Below are 21,932 nucleotides of genomic sequence, written 5' to 3'. Positions count from 1 at the left end.
GCAGATCCCTTTCTGCAGGACTAGGGCTCACCTTGCAGTACTCCTGCTTCATTGATGCATGGACATTCTTATTCAAAGTGGGAGGCTTTGTACATATTTCTATGGGATTCAATCCTGTGTGATGAATATGTTAATTTTTTTTTTTTTCATTTCTTTCTTTGGTAATGCATTCAGCAATGCCCTCCATTCTTTTTGTTTTTCTTTCTTGGGCAAAAGGAACAATATTAAGATCTTATTTATCATCCCTCATGAGAATATTAATCTAAAGATATGGGCAAGACTACATTTCTATATATTTTTTAAGTACATTACCATCCATTAGCAAATAAATATTAATTATTTCATTAATATTTAACATGTGCAAAAGCTCATTAAACAGAACATTTGCTTTCATACAATATACACTTCAGAAAATGCTGCCTTGATTAACAATAATATCATCGCTGTTGTGGTTCATAAAGAATAAGGCAGTTCAGGCATTGCTACAGTATGGGGAGAAATACACCATCCTTTAAAGTCTGCTGCTGTAGAGGGCATTTCTGAGAAACCTTTGCAGACAGACGTCAAAGACTTTTTGGTATATACTGGGTTTTGAGGGCCATCTTTAGATGTTACAGAACAAGTGTGACATATTATCACACTTGTTCGATGAAGCCACAGAGTAAGTTACACTGAGAGAAAAACTAGTTGTGAACTCCCTCTGCACAGGTTGGCAGTATGTTTTTGCAATTTTCAAACCACTCCTGATAATGCTTGATGTCTCTCACACCAGACTGAAAATACTTCTTGCAAAGAAGGGTCCCACTTTAATCTTCTCCTCACACTAACACCCACCACGTGAGCAGGGCGGGAAGGAATGCCGGAGCATGTCTTGATAGTCTCACAGAGCAGAGTAGGTGCTTTGTTAGAAATTGTGAACTTCAAAAACTTTAAAATTTAAAAACCCAACACAGTTGGCCATCAGGATGGCAAACTGATATTTACAAAGGTTTCATCTACACTTTTAACAGCTGTTCTCCTTCAACATTAATAATTTCCGTAAGAAAAATCAGCATCAATAACACTAGAGCAACTTTAGCCATAATTAATCATATTCATGACAAGCTAAGAGAACAAAGCAAATTCAACATTTCCAGCCAGCACGAGCTTTTTGTAATTTGGCAAGATCAGATAAAAATTAGACTGTGCCAGAAAACCCTTCAGCTTTTGAGGCTACCCCTTCATTAGTTTAACAGTTGCTATTTCTGATTTACCTCTGAATTTTTGTAAAACTCCTCCTGGTACAGAGGGTCACACATAAAATATTTCAGGCAGTTTAAATTCATTTTGAATTATTAATGAATAATATATATAGAAATTCCACTCATGCCAAAAAGCTAATTTCTAAATTAATTAACAAGAAGTCTGTTCAAGAAGACAATGATTCAAGAGTCACTTTGTGATAAAAATGAAGAAAAGAGTAAGGTTAAAACTACTTTTTGCCGGAAAAATTGTTTCACTTTTCATTTCAAATCATTTCACTTTTTCAATAACTTTGTTATCTAAAGAAAATATTTGACTGCTTGAATCTTGTTGGTTCCTAGCTTTTCTATCCATATTGTTGCATTCCTATTTCATATTCTTACATACTTAAAAAAATTCATTTACTAAAGTTCTTCTTTACTCCTCCACGAAAAAGCAAATGCATACCTTGTGGGTAGGGTGAGTGATAAAGTCATCAATCAGACTTAGAACGGCATAAATATTTGTGCAGAGATTTTCAATGTTTGCTACTAATTAATGTGTCATTATTGACAAATATGAATTACAGGATTTAAATTTAACAAATAAAATTCATAAATTATGTAAAGCAGATGCAGTTGCCTTTAACTGACACTGAGAACCTACAGCTTAAATCCAGGCCTTTTTCTCCCTTCCCTCACCAGTAAATGGTAATGTATTAAACAACACATGAATGATGAATAAAAATAATGCCTGGGGCTGCTGGATGTTCTAAGCAATCTGCATTTCAAAAGAGACTGATGCCAATCAAGTGTATTTATCTGAAAAGCAGCCAATAAAAAAAAACAGCATGGAAGAGATTTCAAGTAGGAATTACAGCAGATTCAGAGAAATGCTAGATTTTTTGTGACCAGATAGTGGAATTGTTTTACTGGTAGCTACACACTGGTGCTGGGAAGAGATTATGAAACTGTAAAAACCTGGGCCAAAGCTGGGAAATTGTCATCTGACAATGGCAAAATCATCACATCATCTGTTATCTCACATAGATTCAGCAGGACAGTATCTTAGCTGAACACATTCTGAAAACACACAGACAAATCCTGCAACGGACAAAAATTCAGAATCACATCTGATTTTTCCCTGTGCTTTGAGTATGAGAGACTGGATCTTATCTGGTGCCTCCCTTAGTGCATCAAAGTGCCAGGCTGGAAAACAATGGTTTTATTGTGCCAGCCAGTGGTGATAAGAAAGTTTAATGTAAATTTACGCAGAGCTCTAGTTTGAAGTGCACTATAAATCAGTGATGTGCTAGCAGAAGTTCCCGGGGGTCTATTTGAGAAACCTGCCATCAGATGGGGAGAAGAACTGATTCCCTCTATAGCTGATGCTAAATAGTCTCTGCCATATGAAGGACAATCTAAAAAGATTATGATGTGAGTCCCACTAAGAATTCAGGACACGTTCAAGTCATCATTGGTGGCAAAGACTTTTGTTTTCTGATGACTCTTTCATTCAATTACATTTAATATCTTGAACACTCCACATTTTACCCACAGTCTCAGAGGTGTGCTAGGCAGCAGCCAAATAAGAGATTTGGACAGGCTGAGGAAAGGTTCTCTCAATTTCTTGGATCAGTTGCTGTTCGCAGTTACCACAGTGCAATTTTGGAGTGAATCCAGAGGTGATACCAGTAGGACTTCCTGCACATGTGAAATTAGGTGACTACTTCACTCATCAGATGGACAGTATTTAGTGAATGAGGCTGGAGTATGTTGTAAACAGGCCACATGTACAATAGGCAGATATGATGTGGCTTCCTTATTAAACCTGGGGAAGAACAACCAGACTAGTATGTGGATCTTCTGCAGCACACAGGAGCTGAGGGAATGGTGATGAGTTACTCCACTTTCTTGCTGCACAACCTGTACCTTAAGAGGCTTAACAGACTTGTAATTTTTTCACTGGCTATTTGTATGGTATTACTCTACAGCTCTAGTGCTGGTGCTCAACCTGCTTCTGACAGGTTTCAGACTTGGGTCTAAATTTTTACGACATTCACAGTTCCAGAACCCTACTTTGGGCTAACGTCTAATGTTTGGGCCCATGATTTATCACGTTGATTAATTAAATTATATTACTTTGATACTGTTGTCAATACAAATATCAAGAATATAGTCATCCAAGCACTGAAAGAAACTTGCAGTGCAGCAGAACATGTGTCATTCAGAAAACCTAATGGAGATGTAGATGCTCTTCAACTTGATTACTTTGCTTCTTTGAGTGTTTTCTTTTATCTATGTCACTACTGTGTTGTGCAGGGTTCTTCAGAAGAAGCATCACAAAAAATGCAGTATACAAGTGTAAAAATGGAGGCAACTGTGAGATGGACATGTACATGAGGAGAAAATGCCAGGAGTGCCGTCTAAGGAAATGCAAGCAAATGGGCATGTTGGCTGAATGTATGTATACAAGTATTTGCATCATATAGTCAGAGTGTGCATCAAATACTGTATTTGTTTAATTAGGCTGGTTTTAATGATAAAGCTATAAAAGTTGTCATCTTTAATGCACAGGTGGAAGATGCATTAAAGATGATGCCGTGCCTATGCATCAAATCCCGTTGAAAAAGACAAATGCACTTAGAAGCAATGGGATTTAGTTGGTGGTCAGAGACACAAGGGTGTAAGAACTGAGCAAATGGTGAAGGAAGGGCTGCCCTGCACTAGATGATAGCCTTCTTGAGTAGGAAGAAAAAGCAGTCAGGGGAAGCATGTCTATGGGAGACTTGCCAGGAGCAACGAGTTTGCAGCGTTACGGAAGCCAGAGCAAAAAGTCCTGGTGCTTCCCTTTGCTACTCTTTCTGGGGCTCTCCCTGTCAAGCTCTTGCTAGCCATGTCCAAAGTTTGGCATTTAAACAATGCAATTTTAAAGAAAATAGGACTGCTGCTAGCAGGAAGTTTCTATGAACTTGCCAAGTGTATGTTCCCAGACCTCACCCAGCAATTAGGCAAGGCCTGCTAAGGGCTAGCCCTTTTTTATAGTCTCATTAGCTCTTCTCGTGGCACTATAGATTTTCCTGCCTTGCGTATAGGCACATAGGTAGAACCATCTTCAGAAATGAAGCTGATGGACTTTAACTTTTCATATTAAAGTGAATATTCTATTCAGACTGACAGCTTATACACTTCATTTAGCTTCACATTGGATAACTTAGAACAACAGGGATGTTGGAGTGCAACTTTAAACACATTTAAAATTCCATTTTGAGTAAAATGTTGGCCAATCCATTATTTTTGCAAGCTTGCTCCTGAAAACTGCAAAAAACTGCTCTTCTGCCTTCCATGAACAGGGCTACAATTTATTTTTCTTGATGGTTCCAACCATTTTAGCATACACATATGTGTGAAACCAATTTAGGTTCATACAGGAAATTAATCTACTTGGAATTTTTAATATAATTCCATCCCTCAATCTGATCGGAAGATGCTATATTAACTGTTGGTTTTGTAAGAAACAATAAGCTCCATCAATATTTGGAATGCATTGCCAGCATAATGTAATTAATCTTGCATCCTGCAAATTGAACAGGCTACAAAGATCTTGAGATATGACATATTCTTGTGTATTATGCAAATATATGAGCAGACAGCACCACTGTGATGACAGCACTCAATGTGTCCCTAAGTGTCAGAGGAAAACAACTCCCCTGTGGTGCTGATCCACTGTTCCAAAATTTTGAGGGTTCAAAATAGCGTGAGTGACTCAGTACAATAAAAACCCAACCCATCACTGAAAAAAATAGGTCAGCGTAAATAATACTGACTGGGCCCACATGAAACTTTTAAACTGGCCTATCATTTTCACAAACTGGCATATGTGAAATAAAAGCCAGCAAGTGCCACTGCCACCTGACACTCCCTCTGGAATGGAAACACTGGGTATCTTGTGTTGCTCATGACTTAACCATAAGCATGCTCTAATGCACTGCAATGAGGATGTTTGGCAAGGTACTATTTAATGGCTTTTAAGTAGGAGTGTGCTGTACAATTGCTTTTAGTTCAAGGTGATCCAGGACAGTAAAACATGAAGCTTCTAGTAGTATAGATCATTTATTTGGAAAAAAAAAAATGGCTAGGAAACAAAAGGTTACCTTGAACTTTGTTTCACTTACTCACTTTGTAGGATTGTAATTGCAAGGTTTGTGGATTCTTTTTTTCACACCGAACAAGGACGTAAAAGTCTTATAAATATTTATGGCACAGATACTCAACAATCCTACTCCTGCCCTTTATACAGAAACCACATGCAGACCAAAATTACTAACCATCAATTTCAGTCATTTGCTGTTATTTTGATATAAACTGCAAGTTTCTTGGGTGAAATGCCTACCTAGGGAAGACCCAGGTTCTGCCACTCTTCCTGGAAGATAATAACCATTGAAACCTAGCTATCTCTGAGGTAAAAATAAAGTCCTGTCTCTCACATGAGTTTTCCAGCTGATGTAAACGGAGACAGAATAAGATGTTAAGGTGCTACTAAGTTGCAGGAAGCATGAGAAAATTTTGTCTAACTGCTTAAGGCAAATGTAAACCAAATTTTCCTTGGGAAGGTAGTAGACCAGATTCTAAGCTAGTGGAAAACAGTAAAAGCCCATTAACATCACCAAAGGATGCACTGAATAATTTACAAAAAGAAATCTATGATGCTGTGTGGCAGCACAATTTACGTGGCTCGATACCAATTATTATCTCCATCATTCCTATTCCCGCCTTTCAAGGTATTATTTGCAGGTCTTATTCTAATCATGTAAATTTCCTCTTTTCTCAGCGGTTCAGGTAGGTTATTTTATATAGTGCTTAAACAGGAAATTAAAAACATTCACAATGAAATTCACTGGTTTCACGGTATCTTCCTCCACCATCATATAATCACTGAATGAGACTCTTTTCCTGCTCTGCATTTTCAAAGGTGAAGTATGTGAAGGATACTTGAAAGAAGCTCAAAAAAAAAAAAAAAAAGAGGAGAAAAAAATTTTTTAAAGTCCTATGCTGATAGGTTTACTTTTAGATTAATACTTAGTTGTTTACTTTTTCGTTTGTACTTTCTGGCTGTCTTCCATAGGTTGTGTAGGGTACCTACTGTCCCTTTCTTTAGTTAGCACAAGTAAATTGCTAGTTTTTATGACATCCACCCAAGGATGCTCCCTGGTTCAAGGTACTGAAATCATAGTCTAAAACAAAAAAAATCCACAAATGCAAAAATCCTTTCATTAGGGCAAGTGAAACACTATAGTAAAACCAGGGCTTTATTCAGTCCTCAAATACAATGAAATGCAAAATAGCAAGACCAGCTGGGTAACATTTTGAATAAATACATTTTAAAGGTACATTTGCCAGCCTGAGTTACTTCTGAGCCTACATTTTCAACTGTTGGTCTATCTGTTTAGTGACACTGTAATGGCTAAACCTCTAGAGTCCTCTCTTCTGAGGGCTTTCTGTGAGAAGATTCTTCACTAAAGCCATAATATTGCTTAAAGATTATTGAACATATCCAGTGCCCTTTGTGTAAGAACAGCTGCACCCTGATTACTGTTTTGGATCAGATGAGGACACTTCTGATGACAGCCTTCCAATTTTTCCCATTTATTGTGGTTTGGTTGGGGTCTTGGAGCACATGAAGGAGTTTTCTTTTGGATGAAACTCAACCAAAGACACACTTCAGCAAACTCCCATCACTAACGGGTTTTCTGTCTGTAAAACCAGATTAGAGCTGGTCCAAAGCAAGTTTCCTGACATGCACACTGTGTGGATGCTGGGTCACCAGAACCAACTGTTCTGCTCTGCAGATGGGCTCCTGCTGGGCTAGACTACTCATTAGTGTGTACTTTGTATGTCTCATTAGACTCACATCCAAAGATAATGACACATTCAAGAAATTATCTGAACAGGTAAGTGGGTTTGTTAGTGTAAAGGGTGTTCATGGGCATGTTTATGTACCTATTCACTGCCTGTGGCATATATAAATCCAATTGCTATCTGTTGTATTTTGTGTTCTAGGTCTGTTAACAGAAATACAGTGCAAGTCAAAAAGGCTACGGAAAAATGTGAAACAGCCCTCAGATCAGACAGTCAGTGAAGATAATGAAGGCCATGACATGAAACAAGTGACATCTACAACTAAAATATATAGGGTAAGAAAATTCTTGTAATGGTTTGTACAGTAGTGGTGATGTTTGAGCTAAATGTGGCTAGAACAGTGAATATAGAATACTCGCAAACTCGCTGGACCTGTCTGTATTAATTAAAACTCCATCTCCCACCAAGTCAAGGAAATAGTTTGAGTATAGAAGTAGTTCTGATATTTTTAGTCAAAACTCAGTAAATCATCTATAAAACTCATAAAGTATTTTTTCTGTGATACATATGTCAGGTATATATCACATACAATGAGGTGTGATATTAAAGTTTGAACATACCTAGTTATTTGCTAAACATTTCTTTATTTCTAATAATAAACCACACAAACTCATGCAGTTTAGAAGCATTACACATGTCTCTTCTGTATACTTCTATACCAGCCTCAGTGACAAGCAAACCTTTTGTCTGCTCAGTCTCCAAGTGTGAGAAATAGGTGTATAGGTTTTGCCTAAAGCAAGAGATGCAAGATGATTTCTATGATTGCATTTCATGACGGGCTTTTTTTTTTTGCCAGTATAGGAGAAAGTAGAATTTACCCCAGAACAGCAGAACCTTCTTGATTACATCATGGATTCATACAGTAAACAGCAAATACCACAGGAGGTGTCAAAAAAACTAGTAAGTGCATTGATTAATTAATTTTTGAGATGTGGATAATGAAGCTGAGGATTACACAGCAGAAAATATTGGTACTCAGCATAAGAGGGTGTAGTAAATAGCAAAGCAAACTATGGGTCAAAGCTTACAGTTAAAACATGCTGTAAGTGAGGCAGAATCTCTTCCATTCAGTCAACAGTTAGACCACATCTTTATTTATCAAACTTAAATGCTAAGAAAAAGCTTTCAACTCTGGAAATACATTTTTATGCTCAAATCTAACCTTTGCTGATTGGAGCTTTGTTTTTTGCACTCTCAGTATGGGCAGTGATTTGAGTTGGACTCGAAGCCAAGCTTCCTTTCTATAAAGACACCAGACTGAAAGCTTGAAAATATTTCTCTTTTTTTTTAACACAAATACCAAACATTTTCCAGGTTTGAATTTTTATTTCATCCTCTCTTCTTTCCTTTTCCCCTTTACTTTCTAGAGGTTCTGTTTTCTCTTTAAGAGCTCCCAGTTCTCATGATAGGATGGTAAAGTTTGTGAAACACGGAGAAGAAAAAAAGGGTTTAAAAGAGTTTTTTTTTTAAAAAAAACCTGTCATGTTCAATCTTAAAAAACCCCACAACAAACAAAACCAAACAAAAACCAACAAACCACAAAACCAAAATGACCGTAGAAAATAATTTACTAAGTCATCAACTTTGAAAACCAAAAGGAAGACATTTGCAGGGGGAGGATTGAATAACCCATAACTAACTCGTGGAATTTATTTCAATAGGAAGTTGAGGAGGTCAAAACAAAAAATATATTAAAAAAAGAAATAGACAAATTCATTAATAACAAGGCTTTTGGTTAAATATTATGATATGCATAGAACTTCTAACTCAAGAAATGCCTAAATCTTTGATTGAAGACATGACATTGGAAGTGAGACACATATTCCAGAGGAAATATGTCTACTTCTTTAACTTCTTACATTGCCTTACAAAGCAACCTTTTTTGGCAACAATTGGAGACAAATTACAATGGTAGATGGACCTCTTCCTGCCTCATCCGCTCTAATAATTCTTGCATTTTATGCTCTTAAATGTGAAGTGACAATGAATATTAACAGATTTTGTTTGGTTTAACAGTTACATGAGGAATTCAGTGCTGAAGGAAATTTTCTGATTTTAACAGAAATGGCTACCAGTCACGTGCAGGTTCTCGTGGAATTCACTAAAAAACTACCAGGTATATCCAGTATCTTGGAGCAAATTTTGTTATTGCAAAGTTTACATGCCTTTCAGTTGCCATTTGGTGATTGTTGTGTACAGTTTGAAGACTATACAAAAATGCCACCTTCTCTAACACATATGCATTCTTCAGGAAATGTCTAAAGAGAAATAATATGTTGAATAATTCAAACTCTGCCACTCTGAGATGTGACAATCTTTACCTATTTACAGAAAAAAATGCTCAGAGGAGGGGTTGTATCTCCAGAGATTTTATTTTCATGTATCACTGCAATGACAAATAGTCTGCCTCTAAATTACCACTAACAATTGCAAGACTCTGCTTCACTCTCTTTGCTGCTTTCTAGCAAAGTCTCTAGGTCATGACATCCACTGAATTGTGATTCCTAAACAAGAACTTTCCCTAGCTGGTGGCACCAATATTTATGGTCTTTGCATGGTGTGTCATGGACATCACTGAAAACCTGAGTTTATCATTAGTATTTTTTTAACTCCCAAATAGATGTTACCTCAAGAGTGAACAATGGTTATGGTGCAGGTTACTTATAGTTAAGGAAGGTGCATTGTAATGCTTAGCTGTATGAAAACATTATTTTCCTGGTACTCCCATAATATCATCACTTCCTCTGTGTGTTACAGTTTTGCTTCAAAGACTAGCACTGCAGCTGTAACTATATTTATCATGCTAACTGGGATACTGGCTCACAGAAAATGAATAAAGGAGGAGATTTATAACTGAATAATCTACTATTTTCAGTGTTGACTTAGAGTACATCTGCCAGGATTCATCACCTTCTTGCTTCATTGTCTACTTTATCTTTTACTGTGCTTCCTCACAGAATCAGGGTATAAGGTGGGTACCTGCCTTGGCAAGTACAAGGAGAATTTACCATGATCTTCATCTCCCTGTTCTTCGTATTCACACAAGTTATCAAATTTTTCCTCATTTTTTCAGTGGGTTTTAGAATCTTTCCCCTCCAAAAAGAGAAATGCATATTTAAAACACAGCAGGAAGCCTCTATGTGATATTATATTAGTCCAAATGCAAGGTGAAATATTTAAAATTAGATGCTTCAAATGCTGATTTTTGCCATCAGAGCATGGAAAGGGCTGAAAGCAGCATGGCAGTGGGAGAGTCATACAGAGAGCTTGGGTGGAAATATGGCAGAAGATGTTAGACAAAATCCCTACTCTTGGTTATTCTACGCCACTAGATTTTGCTTATTGTGTTCCTCTTAAAGTACCATGAACACTGAAACACAAGTCTAATGTTCATGAACTTCAGTGAGGTCAAAAATCTTTCATCTTCTGGAATCCGGGTTTCAATTTCTGCAGCACTTGGTAACCCTACTTACGTCAACATCAAGGTTACACAGATGTGTAGCATCTGCAAAAACTTCAGGATAGAAAGTTGCCAGGACTTTTCTGTTGGTGCCTTACTTATCTCTAACATCACCCCAGGTTTCCAAACCCTTGATCATGAAGATCAGATTGCTTTGCTGAAGGGCTCAGCAGTAGAAGCCATGTTCCTCCGTTCAGCTGAGATCTTCAGTAGGAAACTTCCTACAGGACATACTGCCCTTTTAGAAGAAAGAATTCGCAACAGTGGTAAGTATCTTGTTTAATGAGGTAAAAACAAACCACACCATTGCACTTCTGTGTCAGTGTTTTGCCCTTGGAAAGCTAGTAAAATTGTTTATTAGCACTGTAACAGGTTTATCTGAATGTTGTTCTTTATATTAACTGGAACAAATCTAACTCAGCCTTCAGTCTAAAGGTCATAAGGTAAAGGTTTATTTATAAATACATTGCAAGTACTATGAATAATGCCATACTAAATAAACTCAGCACAAGTCTCCAATGATAAGCATATAAGCAGATTAAGAAGAACTACCAGCATCTCAAATTATTAACAAAAATTATCAATATTTATGTTTTCAAAGGCAATCACTACAAGGAAGAAAGAAAAAAAAGGTTTTAGGATGTTACTGGAGATGACTGAAGGGAACCACCTATTCTTAGGGTCAATTTGGTAAAATCGAATCCCACTGCACAAGGTGCACAGAAGAATATAAACATGACATGTTCACAGTATGTTTTCTGCTTCCGAAGGTCCATCAAAGGCTCAGTGGCTATGATAAAGTCTATTCATTCTAGACATAATTTTTAATAATTATGAAAGGCCAAACAGGGCTGGACATTGTTCCTTAAAGAAGGCAAGGTCATGTTTTGCATTGTTTGGTATTCTTTGTGCTCCACTGATACAATACTCAATGAGTTGCCTTTTTTCTGGATTGACCAGCAAACTTTATCCAACCTTCAGCTACCTATCATTCAAAATTCAAATGTGACAACAATTCTGAATCAAAGTCTGTCTGTAGATTCTGACTTCTGGCCTTCCTTCTTAATAGTCAGGAGAATAGACAGGAGAATGTTTAACCTCAATATTAGTCATAGAAACAGGCTTGAACTCAGTTCTGAAACTCTTAAAATCAGTAATGAGAAGGTACTACTGATGTAGTAGCAAAATTAAGCCAATTAACAAAATTAAGCCAATACATTAGAAATCCTGAAAAGGAGTTAGGAAAGATAAGAATAACTAACTTGCTGAAGTTATGTATTTAGTTTACCTTAGCACACTCATTTCTAGGTTTCTATTTTGCAATTTTTTATATTTCTTTCATTTTGACTTACTATAAGAGGCTATTGTATGATGGACTGGAAATGGTGACTTCCAGAGTGATATGAATGGCTTCTGGCCCAGGTTGTCCAGACAGAGAAGTATACCAAGAAGGCCAGAAATATTTCCTGGAAATTGTAATGTGTTGTTGTGGATCCAAATATCTTCATTAAGAGATCTTTCTATTGGATTATAACCTACATTTTTGATAGAAATAGGTCTTAGAGAAATGAATCCTTATGAATACACGGTTACTGAAAGCTTCTCTCCTCTAATCTATCCATGAGTATTAACCTTCTTGTTCAAGGTGTCATCTGTTCATAAAAAATAGAAGCAGGAAATACTTTGATCCAGAACATTGCATAAGCCATTATATCATAACAATAATTTTTCCCTTACTCATAATTTTAAAATAGCCTGTTAATTCTTTGCAACTATTGAGTCCAGACGAGATGCAATATTATTCTTTGCAAGTTTGTACTAGACTTAAAGGTAGCATTTCATATCATAACATGAGTAGCTGGAATATGACATTGTATCCTGCAGCAATATTTACCTGTCATGATACAGATTTTTAAAAACAGCATTTTGTGTAGAAGAAAATTTCCAGACAAGTAATGATTAAAATGTGGTATTATTTATTCCAAAGGAAATTTTCCTGCAATTCTTTTTTTTTTTTTTTTTTTTTTTGTGGAGAAATAAACCCTCTAAAGTAAATTAAAAATTAGTTCTGGATCAGAAGAAAACCTGGGCTGAGTAGTTCCCAAGGAATGAAACACAATAATTTTTTGGTGCATATATATACACATATATACCTTATTGCTCTTGGAAAAGGCTCTCCAAACATCTTCCCTCAAGCCAGGATCAAGTTGGGGACATACTGCAGCCAGAATTTCTCTCTCCCTATATTACAGGAGAATAATCCAGTTTATTTGCTGCTGGCTGCATTCTTTTCTTCTATTAACAGCCAGAATACAGGACAAAACACCCTTTTCCATGTGTTTTCTTTCTCCAGTGTGTGCAAATTCAAGCCTACTTAAAAACAGTTTCCCTGGATGCATTTAATGGGGCTGTGACAGTAAACAACAAAAGCCACTTGTAAATCTTTACATTTGTAGCAATTTTAACTTAATTGTTGTTGCCAGTGCTCCTAGATGTCACTCAAAATTTCCAGAGTCTCACATTTTGGACTAACATTGCTAAAGCCTATCTGTCAACCTGGCAATGTCCCTTTCATGAAAAGACTTAAATGTGTTTTTTAAATGCCCCTCTTCCTATGGTTTCAGTACTGGTAACTGCCTGTCACTATCATTTCCTCGCACTGAAAACAATGCACGCAGATTGGTTTATAAGAGGAAGGACTTTTACTAGATAGGTTTGACTCTCCCATGTTTCCCAAGTGTATTTCTCAGTGTTCACTGAATTTTCAGAGGAATCCTGTTCATTATCACACATGCTACCTGTGTTTTTTAGTTTGACTTTAAGAGCCTGCATTGGTGCAATTTTTCTGCACATTTTGTCTTAGTTTAGGATAAATTCCAGAATTACATGTTTAGACAAATTGAATAATTTCAAATTGTTTAAAAATATCTACTACTGAAACAGCTTATTTTTGTGGTTTAAATCCTGGTCATTTTCAGGTGTCTTGGGTCGAAACAAAATGAAAAGCATGCATCCAAATTATTCTGTTATCACTGCTTACACATACAGCTTTCAAAAATACTAAATACACAGTTCACATCCCTGCATGTCATAGGACTCAACACCAGGCCTCTAGGTTGAATAATAACCTGTAAGAAATGTGATATTAGGGTAGAAACCTAAGCAGCTTCTTCTAGCCTTAGCCAGCAAGGACAAATGCTACTAAAAGCTGCAGTTGGTCATTATCATGTTCAAGAGGTAAGACAGGTCAGAAGAGATTAAACCGAAGTTAAAGGAGAAAACCCAAGAGAATTACACATAAATTTGGAGATAGGGATTTTGTTTTTTACATACATCTCACTGAAAACGAAGACTAAATGCAGCAAATGGAAACACCCTGCAAAGACCATAGAGAGCAGCAGAGGAAATGCAATGAGTTAGGTGAGTTTAGAAATTAAATTTATAGGTAATGAATGAAGAAGAAGAAGCATCGGGATTAATTATGGCTCCTAGTGAGATCCTAAACACTGTCAGGTCATCAGCCATAAATGACTGCTGTTAGTCAGAACTTCTGTCAACATATTTTTAGGTGCAGAAAAATTTCTGAATGTCACATAAGCCCTATTGTCAAACCTTGATGTCTGTATCCATAAAATCAGTGAGGGAGGTGGGGATCCTCCCTAAAAGGCACAAGCTGTCCAGATTTTTATCACCTGCCACCATGTCCACTTCGAAGCTGCTCTCATCTATTAATATTTATGCCTTCCTTGGATTGATTGTATGGAACGGATATTTTTTTTTTTCCTGATAAAGAAGCCAGAGATCTGGTGGTGATGACCTTTGAGCATTAGCTGCATTCATTTTTTTTCTCATGCTGATGAGATGTATTTTTATTTCTTAGATTGAGCATATTGCTCAAGTCCTGGTGTATCTCAATGCCTGCCTTTGTTTGTGCTCTGATGGTCTTTCTCCATAAGGTGTTATGGAAATTCTTTCATTAGCTGCTCCTGAGACTGAAATTCTTAATGAGAAATACAGACATTTTGTTTAATATTAATGAGAGCTTGTGCCACTTACTCATCTTATTTGATACTTCACTACACATACACCACCTTGTGACTGATTGACTCATTTTGTGAAAGGCTGACATCCAAGTAATTTAATGCTTAGTTTCTTTCTGTTATTTTGAAAGCAAATTCTCCCCATTACTGAGCAGTACGATATTTTTAAAAAACAGTACTGAGATACTGAATATTTTCTCAGTCAGCATTTATATCTTTTTTTCCTAAGGACACTGGCTTTCAGTGATCATGAAAAGACACAGATTTTTATTTAATCATTTTATTCTACAGAGCAGTTCTACTAATTTCAGTATTGGGGAATGAGATACTGCCTGATATGGACAGAAATGGAAGAATCTGGACCCAAATTTTCAGTTGGCAGCAGGACACCTGACATTGTGAAATATACTGTTGTCTTCCTGGATGGGTTACAGGCGCTGAAGTACAGCAGGATCAAAGGAAAAAAGAAATAGCCAGAATTTCAAAGCACTGGCAAGAGGCCACCTTTTGCCCTTGAATGTGGGATACAAAGTTCCATTGATTTGGACAAGAGACTCCTGCAACCAAAGGCAAAATTTGACACCAGAACAATGGATACCTAATCACTTCCACTGCCTTCGGCTTTTATTATTTGATTATTAGTACTGAGTAACAGTGGTACTTCAAAACCCCATTGCGCTGTGGTTTTTGCAGAGAAACAACATGAAATGATCTTCACTGTGAGTCCCAAGTGTCTAACCCTCCAAATAGTCATGTACATCCACATGGAAGGAGACACTTACCATCCTGTGACTTGACCCAAAACTGGTGCACTGTCCAAAACATTTAGAAATTTGAACCACTTTAAATTGAAGGCTATAGGAAAGAGCTTTTCTGTTTATATATGGTCCTGCACAATCTCCCACACCGAGTTAGCCAGTGCCATGTTTCTGAGTTACAAATTAAATTGTTAAAAGTGTTTAAATGGTATCTACAGAGTTAATTTATACCCATGAAAAAAAGAACAGATGTCAGGAGATCCAATGTCTTTTATTCTGCATAAGTGTGCTTCTCCAGACTAAAAGCTTATTTAGATTCGACCTATAAAGACTAGCTCAAGGCAGTGCAGATGCTGCTGCTGTGTGCCAGACTGCACTTCTCTCCCAACTGCAGGCACCCAGGCCACTGCCAAAGGATGGTCCGTGGCAATGTCATTTGTATCCTCCTTGCAGGTTTGGTTTGGTTGGCTTTGGGGTTTGGTTTTTTTGTTTGTTTTTTTGTTTTTAATTAAGGTTGCTTTGCTTGCAATGATAGCTTCACAGTGGTCCTATTGATTGCTTTTGAGAAGATGGATTTTTGCTATCCGGATTGTGAGTTCTTGGCACATGCTAACCTCTCATTTAAGTCAGCCATTTAACCTCTACAAATTATGTCATGTGCCCATGCTCTGGTGTATCTTCTCTACTGGTTAGATTTTCCCCTTTTCAGCTTTCAACATCAATAGGGTGAACTTGGTCAGTGTTTAAAGAGCCAGTGATGGATTTGAATAGCTTAGAAGGGATCACTCATAAGCAGAATGGAAAGCAGTTCTGGTAGATGAAACACTGTGAAAGATATAATTTTTCAAGTAATTATTTTATTTTCATAAAACAGCTATTAATATGCCCTTTATTTCGTATCCACTGGCACCTCCATGTTTATCACGAAAAGAAGATCTCTTTATCCATATTAATCACACAGTGCTAGTTACTGTTAATTAGTACTGACTCTCAAGCTTTTTTCTTGCAAGATTCTATTCAGTTTTACTGAACAGCCAAAATAGAACACAGAATACTATCTCAAAAACCTGGCAATACTGACTCGATATGACAGTAGAAACATCTATTCCAGGATTACATTAACCAGGTAATTATTTATGGCCTGGAACTGCAAACCTTATGAAAGCAAGTCATCTTACCTTCAGAGAGAAATCATAGGAACAAAACCCTAAAAAAGGTGAGGTCTGAAACAATGCTGTGTCTTGAGCTACAGATAGGAATGAAAATGTGCAAGTAAGGGGTGCTGAATGAATAATGCTTATGGGTTTAAATCTGCTCCAGCCTAATGCTCAGTAAAGAGAGTATCTCCCATTGACTACTCTGAGGTTTACAACCAGTTGTGCATTAACATAGCGAAATCAGTCAAATGAACTGGAGTATCTTCCACAAATGATAGAGGTTAGGTAGAAATCTGTGTACTTCAAAATGATGCACAATGCAACATGAAGGAGGAGCATGCATAATGCTGCATGAAACAATGTTTTTGAAACCTTTTTGGAAAAAAGTTAAGAAGGAGGCACCATTAACATTGACCCGGAAGCTCTGCCTAACTGACACAGTACTGTGCGTGGCTCCTGTCTGATCTAAATAAAGAGGGTTACATGGAGCTAACTTTTCTGTTCTCAGTGAGGCCAGAAATATAACTTTTTCTATTTGATTTTTTTTCCTTCTTGGAGCATGATTTGTAACAGTGACATTTGAAAACATATAATTCATTTCTCCTTTAGCCTTTCCACTTACAACCACCTAATTGCCTTTAATTCTTTCTTTGATAACTGGAATTGAAGTGACAACATCTTGGACAGTAGATAACAAAAAAAGCAAAAACTACAAACATCTGTTTCCTGTTTTTTTGCTTCCTGGTGGAGTTTATTAAATCCAACTGTAGCATTTTCAATCATATTAGAAAACAGCCCCCTCTTGTGATGGAACAGCAGTTTCTGTAACATGTATATAGGATGATGAAGTAATAGAAGCTCCAGCACAGATGCATGAGGGTGAAAGTAGTAACCAAGAAAAAATTCCATTATCCTAGTCTCAAAATTGTTCATTTTGCATCGTTTCATTCATAATTGTCTCGCGACATATATCTGTTTAAAGATTGCAAAGTTTTGTTCTCTTTAGTAAAAGCAGTAAAAATCAGTTGCATTGCTGAAACATCCCATTTTTACTCCCTTTCCCCTCTTCTGTTTTGTTTTATTTCTCTGTTTGGAGTACAGAAATGCAGAGAAGCTCTCTACTATAATTTCATTTGCTTCCACATCTATATTCATTCTTTGTTTCAGTCATCCATGCTTTAGTTTCTTAATGTTAAATTATAAGCCTTCTGGGGCAAGGATTGTTTCACTGCATGCTTATACACTGCCTGGACCAGTGAGGACCTGAATTAGTTATTCCACACCCTGTTCACAAGCATAATTTTCATCCCACTTCTGCTATACTGACAGTAGGACTTGAGGAGCTTTGTGGTCAACAAAACAATGAATTCATCCAGCTGAAAACTAACCTGACCCCAAAAAAAAGTGAAAAAAAAATTAAATTATGAATATGAGAAACAAATGACTGGAGTCTTACTCACAGCCCACTTCCTCCCATTTCCTGTCTGCTGCCAAGATGATTGTGCTGAGTGGTGTGCTACCTTGCGCAGAGACTTCTAAAAATATTCAGTTTGTCTTGGACTTTTCTCATGTCATTGCTAAGCTATTCACTTCCACGAAAGGAATTAATTTGCTCTGCTTTAGGGCTCAGCTAGACTTTTTCTTTCTTGTCTATGAATCTCTTCTAGAGACATGTAAACCTTAAGACTTTGGTGTGTCATATATGTTCCTTACATATATCATCTTGTAAGGAACTTTGGCATTTAAAACTTCCCAAGAGAGAGACAGGCGGTTCCCCAAAAGTTAGCAATAACAAGCGTTACATGACTCTTGTTTGCTCTGTGTAAAACTCCAGCTGTGTTACCTCCTGCCACGGGATGAGCTGACCTACATCACATATATATATCTGCTTAATTAACTTAATCTTAGACTCTTCTCAATAGTGTTGAACTTGTTACAAAAACAAGATTCGTCGTTTGTAATCTGAAGTGAACACAGATAGTTCATGCTACATGTTTAAACACATGGTTAACACAGATAGTTCATGCTACATGTTTAAACACATGGTTCAGCCACAAAATAAATCACACCCTGCAAGACCATACTTTCACTGTTGGGACACAAAACTATTCCACTGATTGAAGTTAAGTTCTCACTGTCACAGCAAAATGTGTCGTAGTTAAATCAAGTGACTTCATGTTTCCTTTCTTTGAGTTCCACCTGCCGAGTTTCATTTTTAATTTCCCCTACTGGAGGCACTCCAAACCTCATCAGTCCTGGACTTCAGCTTTGTGTTACATTCACCGCTCAAAACTGCATTATTTCATGCGGTTTCCACACCAAGTTACAAAGGCTTCTCCTAGAACAGTCCAGAATTAAGAGTGAAATGACAAGAAACCCTACGGCCCTCAGCTGCAGGAACAAAAGAGGTTTCCATCCTTTCAGCTAAGGAAGGCCAAAAGTCTCTTGCTCCAGAACCACTGGTCTGGATGTCTAGACCGCTTCAGAGTTCAAGCAGCCATTGCCAACTGACTAGTAGCTGCTCTGAGTGACTCACACACCATTTAAAATAAAAACCATTTGATGTCACAGGACCTACTTCTCTTTTACACCAAAAAGCAGAATGGAGTATATCTGTAATTTAAGGCTAAGTAAGAACATCGTGACCTAATGACACAGTCGGTAAGAGGAAGCCCCATCAGCCTGCCGCAGTTTGGTAACCCCAAAGGGTTTCACTGGTGGTGAGAGAATCACATGATCCCATCCTTAAATTGGGATGGATTTTAATTATTTATGGCTCTGTACTTTATAATAACGCTAGTTTATGCTTTAAGGTAGTAGTAATTGCAAGCAAGTTGATCTTGGACTACAGGTAAACCTAGACCTAGCTAAAGTTTCAGGCTACAAAGAAGGAGCAATTAAGTCTCTTTATGGAGACAACTGAAGCAACTGCCCAAGGCAGTTAGCTGTAGAGTTAGGCTAGAATTAAATCATACACCCTGAGAGGTTTCCATATAACTAATGTAAAGATAGGGAACAGGGTGACTGTTTCACAAACTGTGCATCCTGGAAACAGAAGACAGCTAGAATATTAGCAGACAGGAAGAAAAACTCACATGAGACTTGTCCTGGAGAGATAGACAGAGACAAACCTGTAGCAGAAAAAGAATCGCTTGAAAGACAGACCTTGAAACCATACGAAAATAAATGGCCAGTGCTTGCCTGTTTCTACTCTGATCTGGAAAACAAGAATGTGCTTGCACTTCTGAAACTAATTGTCTTGCATCAGGCCTCATTTGTGTAGCAAATTTCTCCCACCAAGATGGTCAAGGTTTCAAATACTAAATAATTGCTCTATAGCAATAAACCAGATTATGTCAATAATTTTAAAATAACATTCTTTTTCTCTCACAGGTATCTCAGATGAATTCATAACTCCCATGTTTAATTTTCATAAAAGTATTGGAGAGTTGAAGATGACACAAGAAGAATATGCGCTGCTGACAGCCATAGTTATCCTGTCGCCAGGTAACTTCTCATCCAAAATTAAATATTAGTGGTTTTGGAAAGAAAGTTTGAGGAGTGTGACCTGAGACTTACATTCTGTGAAAGTAAGTGAATGTACATGCATATTCAGTATATTCAATAGTTAAACCAGAAAACAAGCACAAAAATCCAAACTCCCAATGTCCTGCTACACCATCTGGTTTTGCATACAAGGAAGAAAAGTGCATAAATGCCCTGTTTAAAATCATTACTGGTATCTCTTCACTGCTTAGCACGACAGGCTTCTTCCTTCAGAAAATCCCAGAGGTGGTTACATTCACATCACTACAGGCCATTGTGGAATGTTACATTTTTTAGAGGGGAATTGGGAAACACTATAACTTAGAACAGAGAATGGCAGTGAAGGTCTTCAGCCTTTACTGAACAAACACCAGCTGACAAGAGCAGAAGGACAGCAGCAAGTTGCCCTCTTGACTACCAAGTGTTGAAACTGAACTTCAGAAGTATTGGGATAATAGCAATAGCCCTGATTACAGGCTTTGCTATAAAGACTAATTCTTTAACAACACAAAACCAGCTTTGCCTACAAAATACAGAGAAATTGTATAGTGCCTCAAACAAAATCACCATCATAGGAATGAGGGAAGCCTGATGCTTCAGGACAAAAGACAGACACAGGTTTCCAAATAAGGTTTCACAGGAGATGGGAAGGTGAAGCAATTCCATCACTCTTTGAGTCAGTGTGGCTCAGGAAATTTTTTTTATGCTGAAAATTTCAGTGACAAAACCCCCATCCTCCTCTCTTTCCCCCTCTCCAAATACCCAAACACATACTTCCATATAAACAAAATAAAAAGACAAGTATTTTCTAATGAAGAAATTTCATCTGAGGATGAAGATGTTTGATTTGTCCCTGGTGATCTGCACGTACATTCTTCTCTACCAGGCAAATTCACCAGTTGTACTCCACCTCCAGGAACTTATGCTGTGCTGCTCAGTTGTTGCAGTGCATCACAGGGCTGACTCAGGGGCAGAACTGCATGGGGAGATGATGATAAAACCGCAGAGAAACATGAGTTAAAACTCTTCCGTTTTTGAAGAAGTTGATAGTTTTCCCTAGCTAGAAGTGGGAAGCCTTCATGAAAACCCCCTATCAAAAATACAATGTTAAGCATTTTTATTGTCCCTTAATTTGAAAATAAATATTCTTGGTAGGCGTAAGCATCAGTGCCCAGTGCAAATATTTGAATATTTTAATGTTCATTTATCAGTGTAAATATTGACGTTGTATCAGAGTATTTGCTAATTACTTCTTTTCTTTCAAAACCATAACCAGATCGACAGTACATAAAGGACAGAGAGTCTGTGGAAAGGCTTCAAGAACCCCTGCTGGATATTCTACAGAAATTCTGCAAACTTCACCACCCGGATAACCCTCAACACTTTGCATGTCTTCTGGGTCGTCTTACAGAGTTAAGGACATTTAACCATCATCACGCAGAGATGCTGATGTCATGGAGAGTGAATGATCACAAATTCACACCTCTTCTCTGTGAGATCTGGGATGTGCAGTGATGGAGACTTCTTATTTTAGGATAAATATTTTTTAAAGGACCGCGTGGCCATTATTTTCATAGAAAAATATCCCACAGTACATTAAATTTTCTTTATTGCATTTTTATAGAAACATGCCATGGATTCATAAAAGTCATTTTGTTCACTATACACAGAATATTGTGTAGCTATCGGATCTTCACACGAGTATAACTTTCTCTGTATTTATATTCTCTGATCAGAAAGAGTCTGCTAGCTCCACAGAGGAACCCTGTTAATTCCTGCTGTGATTAAGCTGATTGCAGTTACAGTTCCTCTTGACAAATGGAGAAATACAA

The 21,932-nt window shown here is 37.3% G+C and overlaps 1 protein-coding gene across 3 annotated transcripts in view; it reads left to right on the top strand.

The window, feature by feature from the left end:
• Positions 1 to 21,615, top strand: part of NR1H4 (nuclear receptor subfamily 1 group H member 4) — a 35,723-nt gene extending 14,108 nt beyond the window's left edge. Inside the window, exons 3-9 of one of the 3 annotated variants that reach the window (XM_074901463.1) lie at positions 3,543 to 3,683; positions 7,281 to 7,414; positions 7,941 to 8,039; positions 9,156 to 9,255; positions 10,719 to 10,865; positions 19,948 to 20,061; positions 21,377 to 21,615. In XM_074901463.1, coding sequence (XP_074757564.1) covers positions 3,543 to 3,683; positions 7,281 to 7,414; positions 7,941 to 8,039; positions 9,156 to 9,255; positions 10,719 to 10,865; positions 19,948 to 20,061; positions 21,377 to 21,615 — 974 coding nt within the window. Of the gene's footprint in view, positions 1 to 3,542; positions 3,696 to 7,280; positions 7,415 to 7,940; positions 8,040 to 9,155; positions 9,256 to 10,718; positions 10,866 to 19,947; positions 20,062 to 21,376 lie in introns of all 3 variants that reach the window. The other 2 variants (XM_074901464.1, XM_074901466.1) reach the window with 2 other exon arrangements.
• The last annotated feature ends 317 nt before the right edge of the window (positions 21,616 to 21,932 follow it).

This window comes from Athene noctua, chromosome 3 (assembly GCF_965140245.1).
Source record: "Athene noctua chromosome 3, bAthNoc1.hap1.1, whole genome shotgun sequence".
Lineage (NCBI taxonomy): Eukaryota > Metazoa > Chordata > Aves > Strigiformes > Strigidae > Athene > Athene noctua.
This window is presented reverse-complemented; position numbering and strand designations above follow the sequence as displayed.